The sequence below is a fragment of the Bufo bufo genome, chromosome 2 (assembly GCF_905171765.1).
Source record: "Bufo bufo chromosome 2, aBufBuf1.1, whole genome shotgun sequence".
NCBI classification, from domain to species: Eukaryota; Metazoa; Chordata; class Amphibia; order Anura; family Bufonidae; genus Bufo; species Bufo bufo.
The window spans coordinates 443,828,051-443,854,692 of record NC_053390.1 but is presented as its reverse complement, the minus strand read 5'-3'; the positions used below and the strand labels follow the sequence as shown (position 1 = coordinate 443,854,692).

General features: G+C 44.1%; 1 protein-coding gene across 3 annotated transcripts in view; it reads left to right on the top strand.

Moving 5' to 3' along the window:
* The first annotated feature begins 4,703 nt into the window (after positions 1–4,703).
* MIER2 (MIER family member 2) overlaps positions 4,704–26,642 on the top strand; it is a 46,360-nt gene continuing 24,421 nt past the window's right edge. For 2 of the 3 annotated variants that reach the window (XM_040417506.1, XM_040417505.1), the window contains exons 1-5: positions 4,850–5,090; positions 8,999–9,081; positions 9,168–9,293; positions 9,403–9,487; positions 21,591–21,631. In XM_040417506.1, the coding sequence (XP_040273440.1) occupies position 5,090; positions 8,999–9,081; positions 9,168–9,293; positions 9,403–9,487; positions 21,591–21,631 (336 nt within the window). In that variant the 5' untranslated portion in view covers positions 4,850–5,089. Of the gene's footprint in view, positions 4,829–4,849; positions 5,091–8,998; positions 9,082–9,167; positions 9,294–9,402; positions 9,488–21,590; positions 21,632–26,642 lie in introns of those variants that run through there. The other variant, XM_040417507.1, reaches the window with a different exon arrangement.

The following is a 26,642-nucleotide window of genomic DNA, read 5'->3' as shown; positions in this document are numbered from 1 at the left end:
GGGCAACCGACCGGCTCCAGGGTCTGATCTTTTCCCTCATAGATCCGAAATTTGTGGGTATAGCCTGTGGCCCTTTCACAGAGCTTATACAATTTGACCCCATACCGGGCACGCTTGCTTGGGATGTATTGTTTGAAGCCAAGGCGCCCGGTAAAATGTATTAGGGACTCGTCTACGCAGATGTTTTGCTCAGGGGTATACAAATCTGCAAATTTCAGGTTGAAATGGTCTATGAGGGGCCGAATTTTGTGGAGCCGGTCAAAAGCAGGGTGGCCTCTGGGACGGGAGGTGGTATTGTCGCTAAAATGCAGAAAACGTAGGATGGTCTCAAATCGTGTCCTGGACATAGCAGCAGAGAACATGGGCATGTGATGAATTGGGTGCGTTGACCAATATGACCGCAATTCATGCTTTTTTGTCAGGCCCATGTTGAGGAGAAGGCCCAAAAAAATTTTAAGCTCGGAAACTTGGACTGGTTTCCACCGGAAAGGCTGGGCATAATAGCTTCCCGGGTTAGCGGTTATAAATTGTGTGGCATACTGGTTGGTCTCTGCCACGACTAAGTCCAAGAGCTCCGCAGTCAAGAACAGCTCAAAAAATCCCAGGGCCGAACCGATTTGAGCCGTCTCAACCCGAACTCCAGACTGGGCGGTGAAAGGGGGAACTACTGGTGCGGCTGAAGTTGGTGACTGCCAATCAGGATTTGCCAGCACCTCAGGGACTCTAGGGGCTCTACGGGCCCGTCTTTGCGGTGGCTGCGACGGGGTAACTATTGCACGTGCCACCGTACCAGCTTCAACTGCCCTTCTGGTGCTCGCTACTTCACCAGGTTGTACGGCAGTGCTGGTACTAGGTCCAGGAAGGGCTGCGCTGCTGGTGTATGCCTCACCACGTGATCCGGCAGCGACAGCCCCACTCTGCTGCTCTTGAAGCGGATCCTGCGTAACCTGTGGTCTAGCGACATGGGGCCGGGTACGCCTGGTGCTGCCAGGGACCTCCACCTCCTCGTCCGAACTTTGGGTCAGAGAGCCACTGCTTTCCACAGGTTCATATTCTGACCCGCTAGATTCGTCAGATGAGGGTTCCCACTCCTCATCCGACTGGGTCAGAATCCTGTAGGCCTCTTCAGAAGAATACCCCCTGTTTGACATTTTGGACTACTAAATTTAGGGGTATTCCCTGAGACTACCCAAGAAAAAAAGCAAACCTGTCTTACAAAGGGGAGGCTAGCGAAGTACCGGAGGCTGCTGCGGTTGATAAAAAATATCAAAACTGATTTTTTTATCGCCGCAGTGCGTGTAAAATGAATGTGCAGTGATCAAAAAATAATAATTTTTTGTCACTGCGGTGGGGCGGGCGTGGGTGAACGCACGTGTGGGCGACCGATCAGTGGAGGGTGGAGGGCGAGCTAAGGTGACACTAATACTATTATAGATCTGACCGTGATCAGTTTTGATCACTTACAGATACTATAAAAGTACAAATGCTGATTAGCGATACGCTAAACAGCGAATAAAAGTGACTGCGGTGCGGTGGGGTGGGCGCTAACTGACGCTAACTACCTAACCAAGGGGCCTAAACTATCCCTAAAACAGCCAATACCAGTGAAAAAAAAAAAGTGACAGTTTACACTGATCACTTTTTTTCCTTTCACTAGTGATTGACAGGGGCGATCAAAGGGGTGATCAAAGGGTTAATTGGGGTGCAGGTGGGTGATCTGGGGCTAAGGTGTAGTGTTTGGTGTACTCACAGTTCAGTCTGCTCCTGTGCTGGATCCAACCGACGAAAAGGACCAGCACAGGAGCAGACAAGCCATATAACAGATCATATTTACTAATATGATCTGTTATATGACTTTGGATTGGATTTTTTGAAAATCGCCAGCCTGCCAGCCAATGATCGTTGCTGGCAGGCTGGTGACGAAATACTTCTTTTAATTTTGCCGGCCCGCGATGCGCATGCGCGGGCCGGCTTTGAGCGAAATCTCGCGTCTCGCGAGATGACGCGTATATGCGTGACTCTGCGCAGCGCTGCCACCTCCGGAACGCAATCCTGCGTTAGGCGGTCCGGAGGTGGTTAAAAACTTACTTTTAAAATATGCAAATTACCTTGCTACCAGCAAGTCGGGCGGCTACTTGCTGGTAGCAAGGTAATTTGCATATTTTAAAAGTAAGTTTTTAACATAATCTGCTGAACCAAAATGATTAATTACAGTATGTATGCATAAATCACAGTATAGGGATTAAAAGTAACCAAAAAAAAAACAACTGTTTAGTGGGGTGACAGAAGCCCTTTAAAGGCATACATAAGGTACAGAAGAGAATCTAATATATAAAGCTGAGTGTATGTATGTGTGTATGTCCGCTAAAGGAATCCACACCGTCCCATGTAAGAAATTTGGCACACAGGTACTTCAGGTGTCCGGGAAGGTTTTAGACCGGGTCTTAGCTCTCTAGGACGTACCGTTCCTGAGATATTCCCAAATATATGACCTGCATTAGCCAATACAAGCCTACAAGTCTTTCTCTTCATATCCCAAGTGCTATACACACGGTCACATGTCCCTTATCAGCCAATAGAAGCTTGCAGGCCCTTAGTCTCCACATACACACAGTTTTACACCAGGTTTCCATAACAACCCAGACATTTTTCTTCACTGCTATAGGTCAGCTTTAAAGGGGCAGGGCACTGTGGATGACACTGTTAAGGGAGCGGAGTGCTGTGGAGGTTACAGTTAAGGGGGAAGGCTGCTGTGGAGGTCACAGTTAAGAGGACAGTCCGCTATGGAGGTCAATGTTAAGGGGCAGATTGCTGTAGAGGCCACTGTTAAGGGGGCGCGGTGTTGTAGAGAACACTGTTAAGGAGATGGGGTACTGTGGAGGTCACTAATAAAGGGGAGGCCACTGTGGAGGACACTGTTAAAGGGGCGGGCCGCTGTGAAGGTCACTGTTAAGGGGCGAGATGCTGTGGTCACTTTTAAAGGGGCGAGCACTGTGGAGGTCTCTGTTAAGGGGGCAGGTAACGGTGGAGGCCACAGTTAAGGGGACGGTCCGCTATGGAGTTCAGTGTTAAGGGGCAGGGTGCTGTAGAGGTCACTGTTAAGGGGGCTTGCTTTTGTGGAGGTCACATTTTAAGGGAACGGAGCTCTGTGGAGGTCATTGTTATTGTGGAAATCAATGTTAACGAGACAGGGTACTGTGGAGTTCACTAATAAAGGGGTGACCGCTGTGGAGGTCACTGTTAAAGGGGCGGGCACTGTGGAGGTCATTGTTAAGGGAGCAGGGGACTGTGGAGGCCACTATTAAATGAGCAGTGGGGTACTGTGAGGTCACTGTTAAGGCAGCGGAGTACTGTGAGGTCATTGTTAAGGGAGCGGGGTACAGTGGAGGTCACTGTTAAAGGGGCAGTTGCTGTGGAGGTCTCTGTTAAGGTGGCGTGGAATGGTGGAGGTCACAGTTAAGGGGAATGTAACCTATGGTCAGTGTTAAGGGGCGGGTGCTGTGGAGGTCACTGTTAAGGGGGTGGGCCCCTGAGGAGGTCACTGTCAAGGGGGTGGAGTACTGTGAAACTCACTGTTAAAGGGGCAGGCTGCTGTGAAGGTCAAAGTTAAGGGGGTGGGCTGCTGTGGAGGTCCCATTTTAAGGAGGCGTGCACTGTGGGGGGGGGGGGGGCAGTGTTAAGGGGTGGGGGACTGTGGAGGTCATTGCTAAGTGGGCGGGGTGCTGTAGAGGTCACTGTTATGGGGGATACTGTCGATATCTTTTAACGACACACAGAAACATTAAATGAAATAGATGAAATATAGCTGTGAGAATCCGGGTCCTTCTGCTAGTCTTTTAATAAAAACTAAACAGAGAACAAAGGGGCGAAATCTAAAATGAGTCGGGGGAGATCAGAACACCAAACGAGTAGTTGAGGCTTGGAATAAACTCCCATCGGATGTGGTTAGGAAATCTACAGTAAGTGAATTTAGGATTCTCTTAGATCTGCCTTACACCATAGAATGCCAGAAATTGGCTGGCCTAATACTGTTGCATGCAGCGCTTGTTTTCCAGCAGAATCCTGACCTATTTGCTAGGTAGCAGACGGATGTCCGCTAGACATAGAAACATATACTCCATTATAGTCAACATCCGGCAATGCCCGATCCGTAGAACTCTGACATTGCTTAAAATGTGAAACTAGCCTTCCACATTTTATCAGAACTGGTGTAAAGAAAAACTGGCTTAGTTGCCAATAGCAACCAATCAGATTCTACCTTTAATTTTTCAGAGCTCCTCTAGAAAATGAAAGGTAGAATCTGATTGGTTGATACGGGCAATTAAGCCAGTTTTCCTTTACACCAGTTTGGTAAATCCCTAATATATATCAAGTAAAGAGCAAAACTAATCCAAAAGTGAAGCTACTTCTAGCAACCAATCAGATTACAGCTTTTATTTCCTATCTCAGGTTACACAATATAAACCGGGATCTGATTGGTGGCTGCGGTTTCCACAGGATATAAAACATCCTTTACTTTCAACAAATCATAACGCGCCGCTTCCATTTTCACAGACACCTTCCCGTGAAACAACCGCTGGGCGCCGCTCAGTAACGCAGGGCTATGAGCGGAGACGTCGGTCAGCACCCTCTCACGGTAGCCATGGAAGTAACAGAAATACACTGTACGCCCCCATACCTACTAATTACTACTCAGGGGGGTCTCTGCCTATGCGCGTCACGTGACGCTCTACCTGGGCCACGCCTCCTTCCGCTCAGTTGCCAATCGTGTTCGTCGCTCACATCCGGGCCACGCTGCTCCTCCTGCTCCGGTGCTCGGCGGCTGGAGGTAACCGGGACCAGGGTGTGGCACGACCGGGGCTGACTCCGCTTGGGGGGGACAGTTCTTAAATGTCGGGTCTTGGCGGAAGTTTTGCCTTTGTGACTGTAGTGCAGTTGCTTGGAGGATAGTGCGGGGCTAGCTGGGGACTGAAGATGACGTGGGAGCTGTGAGAACTATCGGCATGCCAGCTGTAACCTTTCAGGTGCCTGTGCCATGCAGTGAATAAAAGGACCCAGTGGATGGCAGCTCGTCCCCGTATATGAGTAAAGTGAGACTGGTGACACCTGGTGTGACAGAAGCACGGCTTGTAGGGGCAGCAGAGGTCCTCAGTGCTAGAGGGGCTCTGGGAGGTGCATGTATCATTGCTGTGTCTATGGATTTTATACTGGAAGACTTTGGCAACTTTACTGTGGATGGAGACGGCATCTTCTGAGAAAATCGGGGGCTTTCTGTGTAACATGGTACTTATATGTGCCCCGGCAAGATGGAGTATGGGCTCATGCACATGAATGTGGGGCTCATGCACATGAATGTGTGCCGCCTGCGATGAGCGATGCAGACTAGCGTTGAGCGAACTTGTGTTTTAAGTTCGCCGTCTAAAGTTCGGGTTATCGAAGAATCGCGTTATGGATTCCACAACCACGTACCATAACGGAATTTAGAATCCATAACGCGATTCTTCGATAACCAGAACCTGCACTTTAGATGCCGAACTGAAAACACAAGTTCGCTCTACACTAATGCAGACCCATTCAAATTGAATAGGTCTGCACCGCAAAAAATAGAGCATGTCTTCGTGTGGACGGAAATGCCACAGAAGCCTTCTGTAGTGCTTCCATGGCCTTCCGCTCCGTGCCTCCAATCCATATCTTCCGGATTGAGTCCGCATCTGTGATACGGTGCGCACATGGCCGGTGCCTGTATACTGCGGACCTGCTGTTTGCTGGCCACAATACAGGCATGAACCCTAACTCATTGACATGATGCAGGTTAAGATATATAGGGCGACCACCAAAAGGTACATTATAAAGTGGAGGTTCCGTGTGTGTGTGGTCTCAAAGATGATGACCAGTATACGGATATGCATATACCCCTTAACAGGGTTTTCTGGGATTTTAATATTGATGACCCTTCCTCAGGATAGGTCATCTATATCGGGACGGCTCTGTAGTATACACTTGAATTGGATGGTGATGTCCTATTGAAGTGAATGGGACGGCTTGTAGTTATGCCCGCTCTCAGTGAAGGAAAGGCTGCACTCCCAAGGAACACGTCTTTCTCTTCAACCAGCTGATCGGCGGGGGTGTTGGACCCCTGCCGATCTGATACCGATGATCTGTCCTTAGGATAGGTCATCAATATTAAAATCCTGGAAAAAACCCTTTACCGTAACAGTTCATTTCTGATGACATGCGGCAGTCCTCCCCACTGTATAGGAATGATCAGTCTCTACTGTGATTGCTCTCCCCCTTACAGATGCATCAGGGCACATTTATCAAGCTCCCCTGTTCTTAGACGTAAAATTAGACTGGCATATTTAATTTGGCTGTCTTTTGCCCAGTATTTATTAAGTCGTACAGCAGTTAATGAGTTTTTTTAATTAGTCTGACCTCTGGTGGTTGTTTTCCAGTTAGACAGGTTCATATTCACTTAGACTGGTCTAATTTATTTGCTCATGAAAAAAGTAGCATCTTTGCGGAGAAAAGTCACATGTCAACAGAAAAGGGCAACTTTTAATGCAAAAAAAAAAGTCACAATTCACCACTGAAAACAGACAAAGAAAAGTATGAAAGCCCTGGAGTGGCGTAGAAATTACACTGTTTTTGGGAAAGTCAGGCGCACCTATATACGGAAAAAGATCCAAAAAGTTAGAAAACGTCTGAATTAGGGCACATGCACACAACCGTATGTATTTTGTGGTCCGCAAAAAACACGGATGATGTCTGTGTGCATTCCGTATTTTGCGGAACAGAACAGCTGGCCCCTAATAGAACAGTCCTATCCTTGTCTGTAATGCGGGCATTAATAGGACATGTTTTATCCCTTTGCGGAACGGAAATACGGAAACGGAATGCACACAGAGTAACTTCCATTTTTTTTGCAGACCCATTGAAATGAATCGTTCAGCATACTGTCCCCAAAAAAACAGAACGGACACGGAAAGAAAATACGTTCGTGTGCATGAGCCCTTAGGCTACTTTCACACTAGCGTTTTAGTTTTCCGGTATTGAGTTCCGTCATAGGGGCTTAATATCGGAAAAAGTTTGTTTTATCCTCATTCATTGTCAATAGGGACAAAACTGAACAGAACGCAATGCGCCAAAATGCATTCCGTTTTGTTTAGTTGCGTTCCCATACCGGAGAGCAAACCGCAACATGTTGAAGTTTGCTTTCCGTTCTGAGATGTGGAGCAAGACAGATCCGGCATGACCCCAAATGCAAGTCAATGGGGACAGATCCGCCACAATAGAAAACGGATCCATCTCCCATTGACTTTCAGTAGAGTTCATAACGGATGCAGACGGTTGTATTATCTGAACGCATAAAACGCGAGTGTGAAAGTAGCCTTAGTCTAAAAAATCCAAATAGTTGGATGAGATGCAAAAGACACCAAAACAGGCGCAAAATCAGTAGTAAATGTGACTAAAAATAAGACTGTCTAAAACAGTCATTTTTAGACTAAAAACAGGCGCAAACGCTTTAGTAAATGTGCCCCATCGTTTCTGGGCAGCAGATCCCTGTCAACAATTTGCTGTCCAGAAAGGATTATCTTGGGTGCTGCATCAACATGCTTACACCTGACAAACGAGCGTTTGCTCTTTCGTTAGGTGATCGGAGGCACCTTTAGGGTGCTGCTAGGCTTGAGCGAATCAAGCTTCGGATAAAAAACTTCGTTTGAAATGCTGTTTCCGTACAGCATTAAAATGTATTGGCTCCATGGAGGAAAACGTTCTCGCCCAAAGTTGCGCTACACTTCGGTATATAACCTCGGTATTCCTATCTGCTTATTTAAAAACATTTTAGAATATGAATCCTTTGGTACCGAGGTACCCGCCAGTACCGAACCTCGACTTTGGATTCTTATTTTAAAATGCTTTTAAATATACAGATAGGAATACTTAAGTCTCGCGCAACTTCGGGCGAAACAACGTTTTCCTCCACGACGCCAATATATTTTAATGCTGTACGGAAACAGCATTTCAAACAAAGTTTTTGAACGAATCGACTTTGGATTTGTGATCCGAAGCACGATTCACCCAAGCCTAGGTGCTGCCACACATTCAGGTTTTTTTAAACCAAAACCAGGAGTGGATTGAAAAAAGTGGAGACGTATCTGCCCTTGATGCTTTCTCTCCTGGTATGATCCACTCCTGATTCTGGATTCAAAAACGACGTCAAAAAGCATGTGTGTGTGGCAGCACCGTCACACAGGAAGGTTATCATAATTATCAGCCCGTGTAAGGGCTCATGCACACGACCGTATGTATTTTGCGGTCCGCAAAAAATGCGGATGACATCCGTGTGCATTCTGTATTTTGCGGAACTGAACAGCTGGCCCTTCATAGAACATTACCATCCTTGTCCGTATTGCGGACAATAATAGAACATTTTTTGCGGAACGGACATGTGGAAACGGAATGCACATGGAGTAACGTCAGTTTTTTTTGAGGACCCATTGAAGTGAATGGTTCCGCATACGGTCCGCAAAAAAACCAGAACGGACACGGAAAGAAAATACGTTCGTGTGCATGAGCCTTTAGGGTATTTAGGCTTCGTTCACATCACCGTTCTGGCTTTCCGTTCTCCTGCTCTGTCTAGGAGCAGGAGAACGGAAAGGACGGAAAAGGCACATAACTGACGCCAAACGGAGCCCTTAGGACCCCATAGATTATAATGGGGTCCGTTATGTTTCCGCTCAGAAGATGATTTTTAAGCGGAGACAAAACTCCTGCATGCAGGACTTTTGTCTCCGCTTAAAAATCATCTCAAGGTAGCCACAGCAGATTTTCAGCTATTATCGAGATTGCGGGCAACTGAAGATCCATCTAATCATCCCTATACATTCAGTGCTCAGATACGAATGCTCTCTGGCATTGGGATGTACTGTGGGGGCCATCATATGGTTACATGCAGTTCATTCAAGCCTGTAACCTTTGTATCTTCTCTATCCTCCAGTGGTCTGCTTCCAAAAAGGGTTAAGAATAGCTGAGATCCTGGCGCAGGAGGAGCAGGAACCATCGTGGGCCACTGGGGACACAGTAAGGACAACAGACGCTAGTTTTAATATAGAGGGTTCTTTTGTTGTTTTTTTTTTTTTTTTACTAAACCTATTCTATTTTTTCAGGAAGTGGAGGCTGGATTTCATGACTTATTGACATTTTATGGCTATGACGAATCAAATTGTTTATCAGACAGTGAAGTAGATAATACTCAGCCTGAAACCACACAGCCCTTTGGTTTTCTACAAGCGGTAAGACACTTAGGCAAGGCAAAGATGGCATAGATTAACTTTATAAAGTAAATATGGTGATATGTGGTGTATATATGTCTTACTGTATACAGTTATATCTTTTGTGCAGGAGCAAGTGTGCCCTGAACCTACACAGATGTCTCCCTCCTTGGCTTCAGGAGGGTCAACTGATCTCTCCCCACGCTTTGCTGACTGTAAGTATACGCACTAGGCTTCTGTTACTAATCGCTCCACATTGTTCACATAGCTATCTTTAATTTTCTATGGCATGCACCTCTGCAGATCAGTGATGGTAACACTTATACTCATGAAAAGTAGAGAAAAGCTTGAAGCTATTCTTGGTAGACCCACACCATATTGGTACTGGACTTTTACCAGAACATATCACTCTAAATATTTTTTTACAAAGGTCACATTCACACATGAAATGTAGGACATAAGTGGTACAAATAAGAACGGGAGCAGTGTTGCACCAAGAACCCCCAACTAAACATTTGATGTGATGTTTGCTTCCATAATTCGTACTCCATGAGATAATATGAAGCCATGATGGCAAGGAGTCCACAATATAAGTGATAAATGTATGTTCGAGGGTTAAAACCACCTGCCAGTCATTAGAACAGTGGTTCCAGCGTCTCCTGTGTGAGTGGAGAAGTGGCACACATCCATGCACTCTACTCCGTGTACCGTCTATTGGACTGTAGAGTACAGCACTTTCTCAATCAATCCCATAGAAGTAAATGGAGTAGTGATTACGCATGAGCACTCCTGCTCCACGCTCTTGGGGACCTCATTATCGTGATCCATGGAAGACCCAGCGATCATCCATTTATTGCCTATTCTTTGGCTAGGTGATAAATGTTGTTCATGGGCAAGCCCTTTTTAAAGTCTTAAAACGGATCGCTCTTTCCAGTATGGTCATTTTTTGTATGACATAGCAGTTTTGCAATTTTTTATTTTTTTTCTTCCACACCTCCTTTTCCCAATTTAGGTGATGCAAGGTGCTATAAGGTTACCTCGCAAGAGATCAGTTGGATACGTCATTAATGTGTGAATGGTGGAGTTCTGGGTCACATAGTCTTAATGTGAAAATGGGTGTGCCCATTCCAGGGTGATAGAGAGATTCACTTCCAAGAAAAATTTTCATTATAGCTAAGGCGAGATCTGGAATCAAGCAAGTGAGCATCTAGATATTGATGTCCCCAAATATATGCACATAAGTCCCACGGTCTCCATGACAACATTGTACCTTCCCAAAATCCAAAGGGGACTAGAATCTTTCAAGCTTAATTTCAAACTGTTTTTAAAGTATCCTAAAGGTCCTTTTTTTCTCTTAGAGAACCCAAGTCACGTTTCATAAAATGTCAGGAGCTGACATTTTATTTCCTTGAGAATGTCTGTGAAAAGCAGTTAGTGTTATCGCCATAACTGTGGACTATTCTTTTCAATACGCAGGGAGGGAGATGTGTGAAAAACGGTATACGTTTGTTTTTTATTGCGGGTTAATTGGCGACATATGCAGCAGTAAAGTTGGATGATTTCAACCAAAATGAACATTCGTCGGTTGGTTTATTTTATTTATCTTTTTTTTTTTTTTTTTTTTTTAAATCAAGCCATCATTTTTATTGGTATTTTTGCAATTATATTAACAGTACAAAACATACAGTACAAAACATACAGTACAACGACACCCATAGACCCCTTCCACCCATCAGACTTCAATCCACTTAGAAGGTATCCACTCTACTCTCACCCATTACACCCAACGGCCATCATCTACTGGTGTTCCTTTCGTCGGTTGAAATTTAAGAACGAACAGTCGTTTTACAATTCCAGACAGACTGATAGGGACCTTAGATTGTAACTCCCATCGGGGACAGCTTGATGGTAATGTGTGTAAAGTGCTGTGGAATATATACTGCTCAAAAAAATAAAGGGAACACAAAAATAACACATCCTAGATCTGAATTAATTAAATATTCTTCTGAAATACTTTGTTCTTTACATACAGGGAGTGCAGAATTATTAGGCAAGTTGTATTTTTGAGGATTAATTTTATTATTGAACAACAACCATGTTCTTAATGAACCCAAAAAACTCATTAATATCAAAGCTGAATATTTTTGGAAGTAGTTTTTAGTTTGTTTTTAGTTTTAGCTATTTTAGGGGGATATCTGTGTGTGCAGGTGACTATTACTGTGCATAATTATTAGGCAACTTAACAAAAAACAAATATATACCCATTTCAATTATTTATTTTTACCAGTGAAACCAATATAACATCTCAACATTCACAAATATACATTTCTGACATTCAAAAACAAAACAAAAACAAATCAGTGACCAATATAGCCACTTTTCTTTGTAAGGACACTCAAAAGCCTGCCATCCATGGATTCTGTCAGTGTTTTGATCTGTTCACCATCAACATTGTGTGCAGCAGCAACCACAGCCTCCCAGACACTGTTCAGAGAGGTGTACTGTTTTCCCTCCTTGTAAATCTCACATTTGATGATGGACCACAGGTTCTCAATGGGGTTCAGATCAGGTGAACAAGGAGGCCATGTCATTAGATTTTCTTCTTTTATACCCTTTCTTGCCAGCCACGCTGTGGAGTACTTGGACGCGTGTGATGGAGCATTGTCCTGCATGAAAATCATGTTTTTCTTGAAGGATGCAGACTTCTTCCTGTACCACTGCTTGAAGAAGGTGTCTTCCAGAAACTGGCAGTAGGACTGGGAGTTGAGCTTGACTCCATCCTCAACCCGAAAAGGCCCCACAAGCTCATCTTTGATGATACCAGCCCAAACCAGTACTCCACCTCCACCTTGCTGGCGTCTGAGTCGGACTGGAGCTCTCTGCCCTTTACCAATCCAGCCACGGGCCCATCCATCTGGCCCATCAAGACTCACTCTCATTTCATCAGTCCATAAAACCTTAGAAAAATCAGTCTTGAGATATTTCTTGGCCCAGTCTTGACGTTTCAGCTTGTGTGTCTTGTTCAGTGGTGGTCGTCTTTCAGCCTTTCTTACCTTGGCCATGTCTCTGAGTATTGCACACCTTGTGCTTTTGGGCACTCCAGGGATGTTGCAGCTCTGAAATATGGCCAAACTGGTGGCAAGTGGCATCTTGGCAGCTGCACGCTTGACTTTTCTCAGTTCATGGGCAGTTATTTTGCGCCTTGGTTTTTCCACACGCTTCTTGCGACCCTGTTGACTATTTTGAATGAAACGCTTGATTGTTCGATGATCACGCTTCAGAAGCTATGCAATTTTAAGAGTGCTGCATCCCTCTGCAAGATATCTCACTATTTTTGACTTTTCTGAGCCTGTCAAGTCCTTCTTTTGACCCATTTTGCCAAAGAAAAGGAAGTTGCCTAATAATTATGCACACCTAATATAGGGTGTTGATGTCATTAGACCACACCCCTTCTCATTACAGAGATGCACATCACCTAATATGCTTAATTGGTAGTAGGCTTTCGAGCCTATACAGCTTGGAATAAGACAACATGCATAAAGAGGATGATGTGGTCAAAATACTCATTTGCCTAATAATTCTGCACTCCCTGTAGTTGAATGTGCTGACAACAAAATAACACAAAAATAAAAAAATGGAAATCAAATTTTTCAACCAATGGAGGTCTGGATTTGGAGTCACACTCAAAATTAAAGTGGAAAAACACACTACAGGCTGATCGAACTTTGATGTAATGTCCTTAAAACAAGTCAAAATGAGGCTCAGTAGTGTGTGTGTGGCCTCCACGTGCCTGTATGACCTCCCTACAACGCCTGTGCATGCTCCTGATGAGGTGGCGGACGGTCTCCTGAGGGAATCTCCTCCCAGACCTGGACTAAAGCATCTGCCAACTCCTGGACAGTCTGTGGTGCAATGTGACGTTGGTGGATAGAGCGAGACATGATATCCCAGATGTGCTCAATTGGATTCAGGTCTGGGGAACGGGCGGGCCAGTCCATAGCATCAATGCCTTCGTCTTGCAGGAACTGCTGACACACTCCAGCCACATGAGGTCTAGCATTGTCTTGCATTAGGAGGAACCCAGGGCCAACCGCACCAGCATATGGTCTCACAGGGGGTCTGAGGATCTCATCTCGGTACCTAATGGCAGGCAGGCCACCACTGGCGAGCACATGGAGGGCTGTGCAGCCCTCCAAAGAAATGCCACCCCACACCATTACTGACCCAATGCCAAACCGGTCATGCTGGAGGATGTTGCAGGCAGCAGAACGTGCTCCACGGCGTCTCAAGACTCTGTCACGTCTGTCACATGTGCTCAGTGTGAACCTGCTTTCATCTGTGAAGAGCACAGGGCGCCAGTGGCGAATTTGCCAATCTTGGTGTTCTCTGGCAAATGCCAAACCTCCTGCACGGTGTTGGGCTGTAAGCACAACCCCCACCTGTGGACGTCGGGCCCTCATATCACCCTCATGGAGTCTGTTTCTGACCGTTTGAGCAGACACATGCACATTTGTGGCCTGCTGGAGGTCATTTTGCAGGGCTCTGGCAGTGCTCCTCCTGTTCTTTCTTGCACAAAGGCGGAGGTAGCGGTTCTGCTGCTGGGTTGTTGCCCTCCTACGACCTCCTCCACGTCTCCTGATGTACTGGCCTGTCTCCTGGTAGCGCCTCCATGCTCTGGACACTACGCTGACAGACACAGCAAACCTTCTTGCCACAGCTCGCATTGATGTGCCATCCTGGATAAGCTGCACTACCTGAGCCACTTGTGTGGGTTGTAGACTCCGTCTCATGCTACCACTAGAGGGAAAGCACCGCCAGCATTCAAAAGTGACCAAAACATCAGCCAGGAAGCATAGGAACTGAGAAGTGGTCTGTGGTCACCACCTGCAGAACTACTCCTTTATTGGGGGTGTCTTGCTAATTGCCTATAATTTCCACCTGTTGTCTATCCTATTTGCACAACAGCATGTGAAATTGATTGTCACTCAGTGTTGCTTCCTAAGTGGACAGTTTGATTTCACAGAAGTGTGATTGACTTGGAGTTACATTGTGTTTAAGTGTTCCCTTTATTTTTTTGAGCAGTGTAGCAGAGCTGTATAAGTGCATAAAATAAATGAATAAATAAATGTGTATGGCCAGTTTGATCAACGTTAACGTCCAGTGTGGGCTAAAATGCCTGTGAAATGATCATTCACCAGATGTTTGTTCAGCCATTAACAACTTCTAATGTGTACGGCCACCTTTAGATGACAGCACTGTCTCCATTATGTAGCGAATTGGCACAAGCTGGTGATGTCATTCACCAATGCCTCACAGTCCACTCCATTTCTGTTTTAATTGTCCTCGAATAGGTCTCCATTAACCTCTTCTCAACATCCGTCGTACATGTAAAGCAGATGTCGGGTCTTTAAAGGGGTTATCCAACATCATACAATAGCCCCCCCATGTGCAAGGCACCTCAGAGAGAATATACTTGCGCCGATCCTGGTCCCTGCACTGCCGCTGCTGCTTCTCCCTGTACACGGATGAAAACTGAAAGTACTAGCTTCAAGTACTACATTAAGTACTAGTAAAGAGATATTGCAGGAGATAGTCAGGAGGTAGGCTGGAAGGTGGAAACAATACAAAAAAAAAAAAGGTAAGATTTGTTTGATTTAAAGTTACAAATTTATTTTTTTATTTTTTTCTCCTCTTTAAAATGGCAGACTTGGTTCAGTGCAGGAATTGTTGTGCATTTATTTCATGTTCCACTCTTTGGAGATTCGGATGCTGTCAGATCTGTAGACAGTTCTCCTTACTGCAGCAGGAAATTGCATTTTTGAAAGCTGAAATATTTAAATTATCTGTTAAACAAACTCCAGCTAGGACTGCTGCAATGCCACTGCCACAGAGGACCCCCAGAAATGGCAGATGGGTTAATGTAGGTTCTGGAAGTCTTAGAGTGGTGGATAGAAGACATGTCCCACAGTCGGTGGTTCTCCATAATTCATTTGCAGCACTCTCAGAATGTAAGGACAACATGGATATTGACTCAAGCACAGAGGGTGAGAAACCATCGACTCCTATGTCTAATGTATGCAACAAAAAAGATAAAGTGAAGTCTCAAAGGATGCAGCTGTTGCTGGGTGATTCAATCATAAGAAGTGTGGAGCTTAAAGAAAATGGTTTTGTGAGATGTCTCCCTGGGGCTACTGCTAGAAGAGATAGAAGACGTATTATTAATATTGTTAAGCAAGCAAAGCAGGAAGGGGACGTGGATGTTCTTGTCCATCTAGGGACAAATGACCTGGCTTGCAATGAAGTGTCAGAGGTGAAAAAATCTTTTATCACACTTGGTAATGACGTACAGGATTTTGCATCCACCATTTCATTTTCTGAAGTTCTGCCTGTGCATAATGTTCAGAATGATAGGCAGAGGCGCATAAAGGAGTTCAACATATGGCTTGGTAAATGGTGTCAAGAGCAAGGATTTGGCTTTGTTTCTCATGATAGCTCTACTTGGAATAGAAAGGAACTGTACAAAAAAGATGGTTTGCATCTTTCTCTCAAAGGAACAAATGTACTTAGTGAACAGCTCCAAGAATTTGCGAAAGAGTATTTAAACTAGGAAGGGGGGGCAAAAGAGTGAAAATAAAAGAGTCCAATTGCCCCCCGAAACAATGCCAGAACAGGTCAGAAGCACAGAGGTTAAGAAATGATAAGCTCAGAGTCCTGTCTACAAATGCTTGCAGTTTAGGTAAAAAAATCAATGAACTTGGGTCAATAATGGCATCTGAGAATGTAGATTTAGTGGCTGTTACGGAGACATGGTTTAATGAAAGAAATGACTGGGACATAACCATACCAGGGTACTCTTTATACAGAAGAGACAGAGAAGGCAAGAAAGGAGGAGGAGTGGCCCTGTATGTGAAAGATAGCGTTAAATCTAACCTAATACAAGTTGGTGAGGCCAACATAGAGTCAGTTTGGGTTACGTTGCAGTTTGCTAACCATGCAGTAACTCGTGTAGGTGTGATATATAGACCACCTGGTCAAGTTAAAGAACTAGATGATCTACTAGTTGAAGAAATAGCTAAAATGACAATGAAAGGAGAAGTTATCATTATGGGAGATTTCAATCTTCCAGATATAAACTGGAAAACCAAAATAGCAAGTTCTACCAGGAGTACAGATATTCTAAATTCCCTACTGGGGTTATCTCTACAACAAGTGGTTGAGGAGCCAACCCGGAGGGAGGCCATTTTGGATTTGGTATTCACAAACGGGGATTCGGTATATGATGTCATTGTAGGCGAAACCTTGGGATCTAGTGATCACCAGTCAGTGTGGTTTAATATAAGAACTGTGAAAGAGTCCAACCACACAAAAACAAAAGTTTTAGATTTTAGAAAAACAGACTTTTCAAAAATGAAATTAGTCATAAATGAGTCCTTATCAGACTGGAACGGATTACATGGAGTCCAGGAGAAATGGGACTACTTAAAAGGTGCATTATTGAAGGCAACAGAAAATTGCATTAGACTCGTCAGTAAAAGCAAAAAAAGGAGGAGACCAATGTGGTACTCAGCAGAAGTGGCCCAAATCATTAAAAATAAAAAGCTAGCATTTTGTAATTATAAAAAAACCCAGAGCAATGAAGATAAGGAAATCTACAAGATTAGGCAGAGAGAGGCCAAGCAAGTTATAAGAACTTCTAAAGCGCAGGCAGAAGAAAAACTAGCTCAGTCTATGAAAAAAGGGGATAAGACATTCTTCAGATATATAAATGAAAAAAGGAAATTAAAACAAGGAATAACTAAATTAAAAACAAAGGACGGAAGGTATGTAGAAGAGAATAAAGGGCTAGCCGACTGCCTTAATGAATACTTCTGTTCAGTTTTTACAAAAGAAAAAGGAGAAGGACCTCCACTAGAAAGAATGACTATTAAATTGTTTGATGCATGTATCTTTACAGAGGAAGATGTTCTAAGTTTGCTGTCTAAGGTGAAGACAGATAAGTCACAGGGGCCTGATGAGATACACCCAAAATTATTAAAAGAGCTTAGTGGTGAGCTGGCAAAACCGTTAACAGATTTATTTAACCAATCATTAGTAACAGGAGTCGTCCCGGAAGATTGGAAATTGGCAAATGTCGTGCCCATTCACAAGAAAGGTAGTAGGGAGGAATCGAGCAACTATACACCAGTGAGTCTGACATCAATAGTAGGCAAATTAATGGAAACCCTATTAAAGGATAGGATTGTGGAACATCTAAAATCCCATGGATTGCAAGATGAAAAACAACATGGGTTTACTTCAGGGAGATCATGTCAAACAAATCTTATAGATTTTTTTGACTGGGTGAATAAAATAATAGACGGTGGAGGTGCAGTAGACATCGCATATCTAGATTTTAGTAAGGCTTTTGACACTGTCCCACATAGAAGACTTATCAATAAACTGCAGTCATTGAGCATGGACTCCCATATTGTTGAGTGGATTAGGCAGTGGCTGAGTGACAGACAACAGAGGGTTGTAGTCAATGGAGAACATTCAAAACAAGGTAATGTTACCAGTGGGGTTCCACAGGGATCTGTACTGGGACCGATTTTGTTTAATATCTTCATAAGTGATATTGCAAAAGGCCTCGCTGGTAAGGTTTGTCTTTTTGCTGATGACACAAAGATATGTAACAGGGTTGATGTTCCTGGAGGGAAACGCCAAATGTAAAAGGATTTAGGAAAACTAGAAGAATGGTCAGAACTCTGGAAACTGAAATTTAATGTGGATAAGTGCAAGATAATGCACCTGGGGCGTAAAAACCCAAGGGCAGAATATAGAATATTTGACACAGTCCTGACCTCAGTATCTGAGGAAAGGGATTTAGGAGTAATTATTTCAGAAGACTTAAAGGTGGGAAGACAATGTAATAGAGCAGCACGAAATGCCAGCAGAATGCTTGGATGTATAGGGAGAGGTATAAGCAGTAGAAAGAGTTAAGTGCTTATGCCGCTGTACAGAACACTGGTGAGACCTCACTTGGAGTATTGTGCGCAGTACTGGAGGCCATATCTCCAGAAGGATATAGATACTCTAGAGAGAGTTCAGAGAAGAGCTACTAAACTAGTACATGGATTGCAGGATAAAACTTACCAGGAAAGGTTAAAGGACCTTAATATGTATAGCTTGGAAGAAAGAAGAGACAGAGGGGATATGATAGAAACTTTTAAATACATAAAGGGAATCAACTCAGTAAAGGAAGAGAGCATATTTAAAAGAAGAAAAACTACCACAAGAGGACACAGTTTTAAATTAGAGGGGCAAAGGTTTAAAAGTAATATAAGGAAGTATTACTTTACTGAGAGAGTAGTGGATGCATGGAATAGCCTTCCTGCAGAAGTGGTAGCTGCAAATACAGTGAAGGGGTTTAAGCATGCATGGGATAGGCATAAGGCCATCCTTCATATAAGATAGGGCCGGGGGCTATCCATAGTATTCAGTATATTGGGCAGACTAGATGGGCCAAATGGTTCTTATCTGCCGACACATTCTATGTTTCTATGTTTAAAACATCCGGTGTCAGGGGGGGAGCAGCCCTAGGACGGGGACGAGCCTCCCTAGCGTCGCCTGCGATGCTATGGAGGCTCGTCTCCACTTGTGCCGACCTCTGACAGGGAGTTGCGATCAGCAGCAGTTAACCCCTTAGGTGCCGCAACTGAGGGTTAATTGCCGCTAATCTCAGCTCCCTGTCATAGAGGGCTATGTGATTCTGCCGCCTCCTGTATTTGTATTAGGCTCCATTCAGATGTCCATATGAATGGTCCGGATCAGTTCCGCAATTATGCGGAACAGGTGTGGACCCATTAATTTTCAACGGGGCCAGGAAAGTGTTCTGTCCGCATCCGCACTTCCGTTCCGCAGCCCCGAACTTCCGGTCCGCGGCTCAGCAAAAACAAAAACATTTCCTATTCTTTGTCCGCAATAGCGGACACGAATAGGCATCATCTATTATAGTGCCAGCCATGTGCACATGGCCGTTGTCAGTGTTTTGCGGATCCGCAAAACACTTACGGACGTGTGAATGGACCCTAAATGGTTTAAAAACATTGGTGGCTCAGTGCGTCCCCCCCAGTATTAAATCATTGGTGGCACAGTGCGTCCCCTCCCCCCAGTATTAAATCATTGGTACCGCAGTGCGCCTCTCTCCAACCCCCCCAGTATTAAATCATTGGTGGCGCAGTGCGCCTCCCCAACCCCCACAGTATTAAATCATTGGTGGCAGTTGCCACAGGGTCCCCTCCTCATTGGTGGTGCAGTGGCAGTTGTGATCAGAGCCCCAGCAGTGTAATCCTAGGGTTCCGATCGGTTACCATGGCAGCCAGGACGCTACTGAAGCCCTGGCTGCCATGGTAAGCTCCCTGCTGCTATGTGCACAGAGCAGCAGGAAGAGTGTGAAGCCCTATTCACCCTAATAGATCTCTATTAGGGTGAATAGGACAAGGGATCAAAAGATCCCAGGTTCTAGCCCCTAAGCGGGAAATGGTTATTAAATAAAAAGCAAAAAGTACCAAAATATTAAGTATAAATCACCTCCTTTCCCAATTTTACATATAAAATATATAAACAATAAATAAACATATTGCATATTACCATGTCCGAAAAGTCCAAACTATTAAAATATTAAAAATTATCTCCTATGCGGTGAACGCCGTAACATAAATCAATAAATAAAAACTGCGCTATTTGCCTTTTTTTTTTGTCACCTTGGCCCCCCAAAAAATAAGATAGGACTGTTCGATTATGGGCCAGACGTTCCATAAAATGTGGAATGCACGCGGCTTTTTTGGTGGCTTATTTTTTTGGCGTGGTATCGAGTATCGCAATACTTTTTTATGGTATCGAAATCTAATAAAAATTTTGGTATCGTGACAACCCTACTCTTAACAAAGTTGCATTGGCAGAAATGGCTTTGATTTTCGCGGCAATATCTGAATTGGACATCCGCTGATTGGCAAAGGGTTGTCTTTTCTGATGAGTCATATTTTCTGCCTCATCGAGAGGATGGACGTTGGCGTGTCATGCAAGAAACATCAGAAAACACTCTAAAAATCAAGCTGAAAGAACACAAACTGGTGATTGTAGCAGTATGGTCTGTTGGAATGTTTTCGTGGCATTATCGGGCCCACTCACCCATGTAGGAAGGCACTCTCAACCAATTTGGGTATGAATCCATCCTTGCAGATAACTTACACCCATACATGCTGATTGATCTCCCTGGGGCAGATGGGATCCTCCAGCATGCAATGCAACATGTCACATGGCTAGAAATGTCTGACAATCTCGGCTTTAAAATAGGACTAAGATGTATATTTTAGCCTTGATAAATCACAAGTTAGAGCAATTACAATGGGGTCTCAGAGAAGGCTGCATTTACCTGCAATTAAAATTTCTGACCTGATTTCTAAGGCTTCGGTCACATCACCGTTTAGCCTTTCTGTTCTCCTGCTCCGTTTAGGAGCAGGAGAACGGAAAGGACGGAGAAGGCACATAACTGAGCTAAACGGAGCCCTTAGGACCCCATAGACTATAATGGGGTCCGTTATGTTTCCGCTCAGAATATGATTTTGAAGCGGAGACAAAAATACTGCGTGCACACCTTTTTGTCTCCGCTCCAAAATCATCTTCTGAGCGGAAACCTAACAGACCACATCATAGTCTATGGGGTCCTTATGCTCTGTTCGAAGCCTAAGTGCTCGAAGTCGCAATTTACCATGGCTAGAGTATCAATCTTTGTCTTGTTTTAAAGCTGAGATTGTCAGCATGATACACAGAAATATCAGCCTGGAGCACATGGCTCATGAAGGAAGTGACGTGTCTTGAGCTGGCTGGGTAGGTACATAAGGTGTGCTATAGGCTGTCTGCATGTGAATGGGGCTGAGTTGCGATGAGCTCACAGGAGCGCCGCTGCCTTCTCAAAACAGAGAGCACCATATATCAAGAAACCTACATTATAGCAAAAAAGACATCATATTGTTATTCCCCACAAAAAGGTACAATGCTCTTGCACCTGACAAAGAACCCCTGATCTCTGGGCCCCATAGTTGCGCCCTTGATAGCAATCCATTTTACACCTAAGTAACTTGAACAGAAACATAGTTGGGAGAAAACAAATCCAGGTTCATGCCCAGATTCATTCTGTGTATTACTTGAAACGCTCTCTGAAATAAGTTTTAGCACTCTCATAAGTGAGAACATTTATTTTTGACACTGAAGAATTAACTGTACTTTTTTTACATCATTTTTGCTTATCCTTTGTATGTGTTTGCGTTGTTTCAACAGCTCCAGATGACTGGACGTTGGAGTCGGAAATGAGAACCGAGGTAAATGATGTTTGGATCGCTATGGTAAACATTAGATCAACTTGTCTTTCCTATTATGCTGGGTAAACTCCTTGAGAGGGTGCATCTGAGGGCTTCTACACTGGCACAATTCATAGCTTTCCTGAAATATATCTGAATACTTATATACTGCAATCTATTCAAAAGTGGAAGCAATTTCTCCACGCCATGGGCAGACATGGAATTCTTTCTTGGATTTCAGACGTAACATTTGTTTGCATTTCCCAAAGCATCCCTGCAGGATAAACATTGCTGAGACCCCTATATACCTAAAGAAAAAAGGAGCACAGCCCTTATTTAGCACTTTACAGTTTTACCCTGCAAAGTCGTACTTCTGGCCACCTGCTGTGTCGGAAACTTGCCTTGTCGATTGTAAGCCCTTGCGGCCAAGGTCGTCTCTCCCTCGTACCAATCTATTACTTAAGGTCGTACCAATCTATTACTTAGTTCATGTATATTGTTCTCAGAAAGCCTATTTAACCCCTTAAGGACACATGACGTATCGGTACGGCATGTTTCCCGAGTCCTTAAGGACACATGACGTACCGTTACGTCATGTGTTGTTCCGATCACTGCCGCCCGGCCGGCTGTGATCGGAACAAGGTGCCTGCTCAAATCATTGAGCAGGCACCTCGGCTAAATGCGCGGGGGGGTCCGTGACCCCCCCATGTCCGCGATCGCAACAAGCCGCAGGTCAATTCAGACCTGCGGTTTGTTGCGCTTTCTGCAGTTTCTGATCGCTGCGGTCCCTGACCGCGGCGATCAGAAACTTTAGTGTGGCGAAAATATATATTTATCACCCCCCCTGCACCTCTGAATGATTTTAGCCCGGTGGGAGGTGCAGTGGGGGCGGTGCGGGAGGCGGGCGGTGCGGCAGGCGGGATCGCGATTGAATAATCGTTGGTGTACGCCTCCCATTGAATAATCGTTGGTGTACAGTGGGTATACCAGGGTGCCAGCACATTGCTGGCACCCTGGTATAAACGGCTGACATCGGTGATGCGATGGCAGCCATTTAACCCTTTCTATACAGCGGTCCGTACGGACCGCTGTATGGAAAAAGTTAACAGTAAGAGGGAGCTCCCTCCCTCTCCGATCGGGGGGCTGCTGTGCCTTTGCAGCCCCCCGATGGGAGAGGGAGAGAGCTCCCAGACAGCCCCCCGCCAGCCCCGTCCTCACCCTTCCCCATCTGCGAAGTTGTGGCAGACGGGGAAGGTTCCCATGGCAACAGGACGCCGTCTCAGGCGTCCTGCTGTCCATGGTGCTGAACAGATCTGTGCTGAAAGCATAGATCTGTTCAGTGTAAGTAAAATACAGTGCAGTACCATATAGATTGTACTATACTGTATTATACAGACATCAGACCCACTGGATCTTCAAGAACCAAGTGGGTCTGGGTAAAAAAAAAAAAGTATAAAAAAGTGAAAAAAATGTAAAAATCAAAAAACACATTTATCACTGATTAAAATAAATAAATAAAAAATTCCCTACACATGTTTGGTATCGCCGCGTCCGTAACGACCTGATCTATAAAACGGTCATGTTACTTTACCCAAACGGTGAACGCCATAAAAATAAAAAATATTAAACTTTGATGAAATTGAAATTTTGCCCACCTTACTTCCCAAAAAAAGGTAATAAAAGTGATCAAAAAAGTCGCATGTACGCCAAAATTATAACAATCAAACCATCATCTCATCCTGCAAAAAATGAGACCCTACTTAAGATAATCGCCCAAAAACTGAAAAAACTATGGCTCTTAGACTATGGAAACACTAAAACATCATTTTTTTGGTTTCAAAAATGAAATCCTTGTGTAAAACTTACATAAATAAAAAAAAAAGTATACATATTAGGTATCTCCGCGTCCGTATCGACCGACTCTATAAAAATATCACATGACCTAACCCCTCAGGTGACCACTGTAAAAAAATAAAAATAAAAACGGTGTAAAAAAAGCAATTTTTTGTCATCTTACGTCACAAAAAGTGTAATAGCAAGCGATCAAAAAGTCATATGCACCCCAAAATAGTGCAAATCAAACCGTCATCTCATCCCGCAAAAAATGAGACCCTACTTAAGATAATCGCCCAAAAACTGAAACTATGGCTCTTAGACTATGGAGACACTAAAACTTTTTTTTGTTTTAAAAATGAAATCATTGGGTAAAACTTACATAAATTTAAAAAATTGAATACATATTAGGTATCGCCGCGTCCGTGACAACCTGCTCTATGAAATTACCCCATGATCTAACCTGTCAGATGAATGTTGTAAATTACCAAAAAAAAACGGTGCCAAAAAAGCTATTTCTTGTTACCTTGCCGCACAAAAAGTGTAATATAGAGCAACCAAAAATCATATGTACCCTAAACTAGTACCAACAAAACTGCCACCCTATCCCGTAGTTTCTAAAATGGGGGCACTTTTCTGGAGTTTCTACTCTAGGGGTGCATCAGGGGGGCTTCAAATGGGACATGGTGTCAAAAAACCAGTCCAGCAAAATCTGCCTTCCAAAAACCATACGGCGTTCCTTTCCTTCTGCGCCCTGCCGTGTGCCCGTACAGCAGTTTACAACCACATATGGGGTGTTTCTGTAAACTACAGAATCAGGGCCATAAATAATGAGTTTTGTTTGGCTGTTAACCCTTGCATTGTAACTGGAAAAAAAATATTAAAATGGAAAATCTGCCAAAAAAGTGAAATTTTGAAATTGTATCTCTATTTTCCATTAAATCTTGTGCAACACCTAAAGGGTTAACAACGTTTGTAAAATCAGTTTTGAATACCTTGAGGGGTGTAGTTTCTTAGATGGGGTCACTTTTATGGAGTTTCTACTCTAGGGGTGCATCAGGGGGGCTTCAAATGGGACATGGTGTCAAAAAAACTGTCCAGCAAAATCTGCCTTCCAAAAACCAAACGGCGCACCTTTCACTCTGCGCCCCGCTGTGTGGCCGTACAGTAGTTTACGGCCACATATTGGGTGTTTCTGTAAACGGCAGAGTCAGGGCAATAAAGATACAGTCTTGTTTGGCTGTTAACCCTTGCTTTGTTAGTGGAAAAAATGGGTTAAAATGGAAAATTAGGCAAAAAAATGAAATTCTCAAATTTTATCCCCATTTGCCAATAACTCTTGTGCAACACCTAAAGGGTTAACGAAGTTTGTCAAATCAGTTTTGAATACCTTGAGGGGTGTAGTTTATAGAATGGGGTCATTTTGGGGTGGTTTCTATTATGTAAGCCTCGCAAAGTGACTTCAGAGCTGTAGTGGTCCCTAAAAATTGGGTTTTTGTAAATTTCTGAAAAATTTCAAGATTTGCTTCTAAACTTCTAAGCCTTGTAACAGCCCCAAAAAATAAAATATCATTCCCAAAATAATTCAAACATGAAGTAGACATATGGGGAATGGTAAGTCATCACAATTTTTGGGGGTATTACTATGTATTACAGAAGTAGAGAAACTGAAACTTTGATATTTGCTAATTTTTCCAAATTTTTGGTAAATTAGGTATTTTTTTTATGCAAAAAAAATAATAATTTTTGGACTTCATTTTACCAGTGTCATGAAGTACAATATGTGACGAAAAAACAATCTCAGAATGGCCTGGATAAGTCAAAGCGTTTTAAAGTTATCACCACTTAAAGTGACACTGGTCAGATTTGCAAAAAATGGCCTGGTCCTTAAGGTGAAATAAGGCTGTGTCCTTAAGGGGTTAAAGCACTCCTTTACTTTCTGCAGAATGTGAACTACAGGCATGGGTTTGTAGCAGATATTGTCCTTTTGGCTTTTTGGTGTCTCTGCTGCTAGAGACAGAGTTTGCATAAAAACCAGCAGTGTTCAGCAACTTCACAAGAAGTGAGACCACTAGTAGCCAGTAATTTAGGGTATTAGGTGGTAGACAGCATATTTGTTAAACAATGGTAATAAAGGACTGGCACTCACTGTTTGTATTCTTGCGAGTGCCGGTCCTTTATTACCATTGTTTCCGTGGGACGCCAATCCTAGGACACGTGCACCGCCACGCTACACCTGCAGTGCCGACTGATTTGCAGCATATTTGTTAGCGATTTACATTTTTGCTATTTTAGGACATTATTTATCAGATTTTAATTGTGTGAAAATACAGTGACCATTTTCATTTGTCGTAGAGACATATCAAAAGTTGTGATTGGTATGGATCTACGTGCTGAGACCTCCACCATTCCCAAGAACAAGGGAAGAGAAGTGCGTACTATTATGCTCCCTCTTCTCACTGCACGGACTCCTCTCAATTCCGTTCTTGGCAGCGAGAAGAGAGAGCACGATATGCACACTCTTCTTTTACGCCTCCCCAACGGCACTAAGCAGGAGGATACCCCGCCTCCCAGGGACAGGAAACAACGTGGAGAACAATCATTCAAAAGCTGCCTCCCCTTTACCTTCTCTAGTTGTTCCCTGTCCCTCCAGCATGAAGTGCAGAATATAGCAGGGGTTCCCTCCTGCTTAGGAAGACGTCGCTCAGCCTTTTTGGATCCATCCGTTTCCCTGGCTAAATTGTCAGGAGGGCTGCAGCAGGGCGCCGGGATCTGGGGCAAGATACAGGCCTTTCCGGCATAAGTCCTGCGAATTGCAGGCAACCCCGGGCGATACCACGCCTCCATGCGGGGCAAGCTAGGGGAGGATGTCGGCATTACAAGACTCGGGGCCGGAGTCTCGTGAGAATGGGTCGCGTGGGAGCGCACACGCCGTACCACGTGACAAGGAAGTACTGGATAAATGCCGGCTGGATAAAGAATGGCGTTCCTCATCAGCGTAAAAGCATCTGTGTGTTGGAGCAGCCATGTCCCTTCCTGCTGACAAGTCCGCAGACCCTCCAAAGGCCCTAAACCCGGTAAGCCTCCTCCTGATGGATGCTTCTTTGTTTGCAGTTTTCTTTTTTGTACACCATTGGGGTTTAATGGTGAAGGTTCCCACTTAATTTAATTTCTCCTAAGCTCTTCCTGAAGGGGTTAT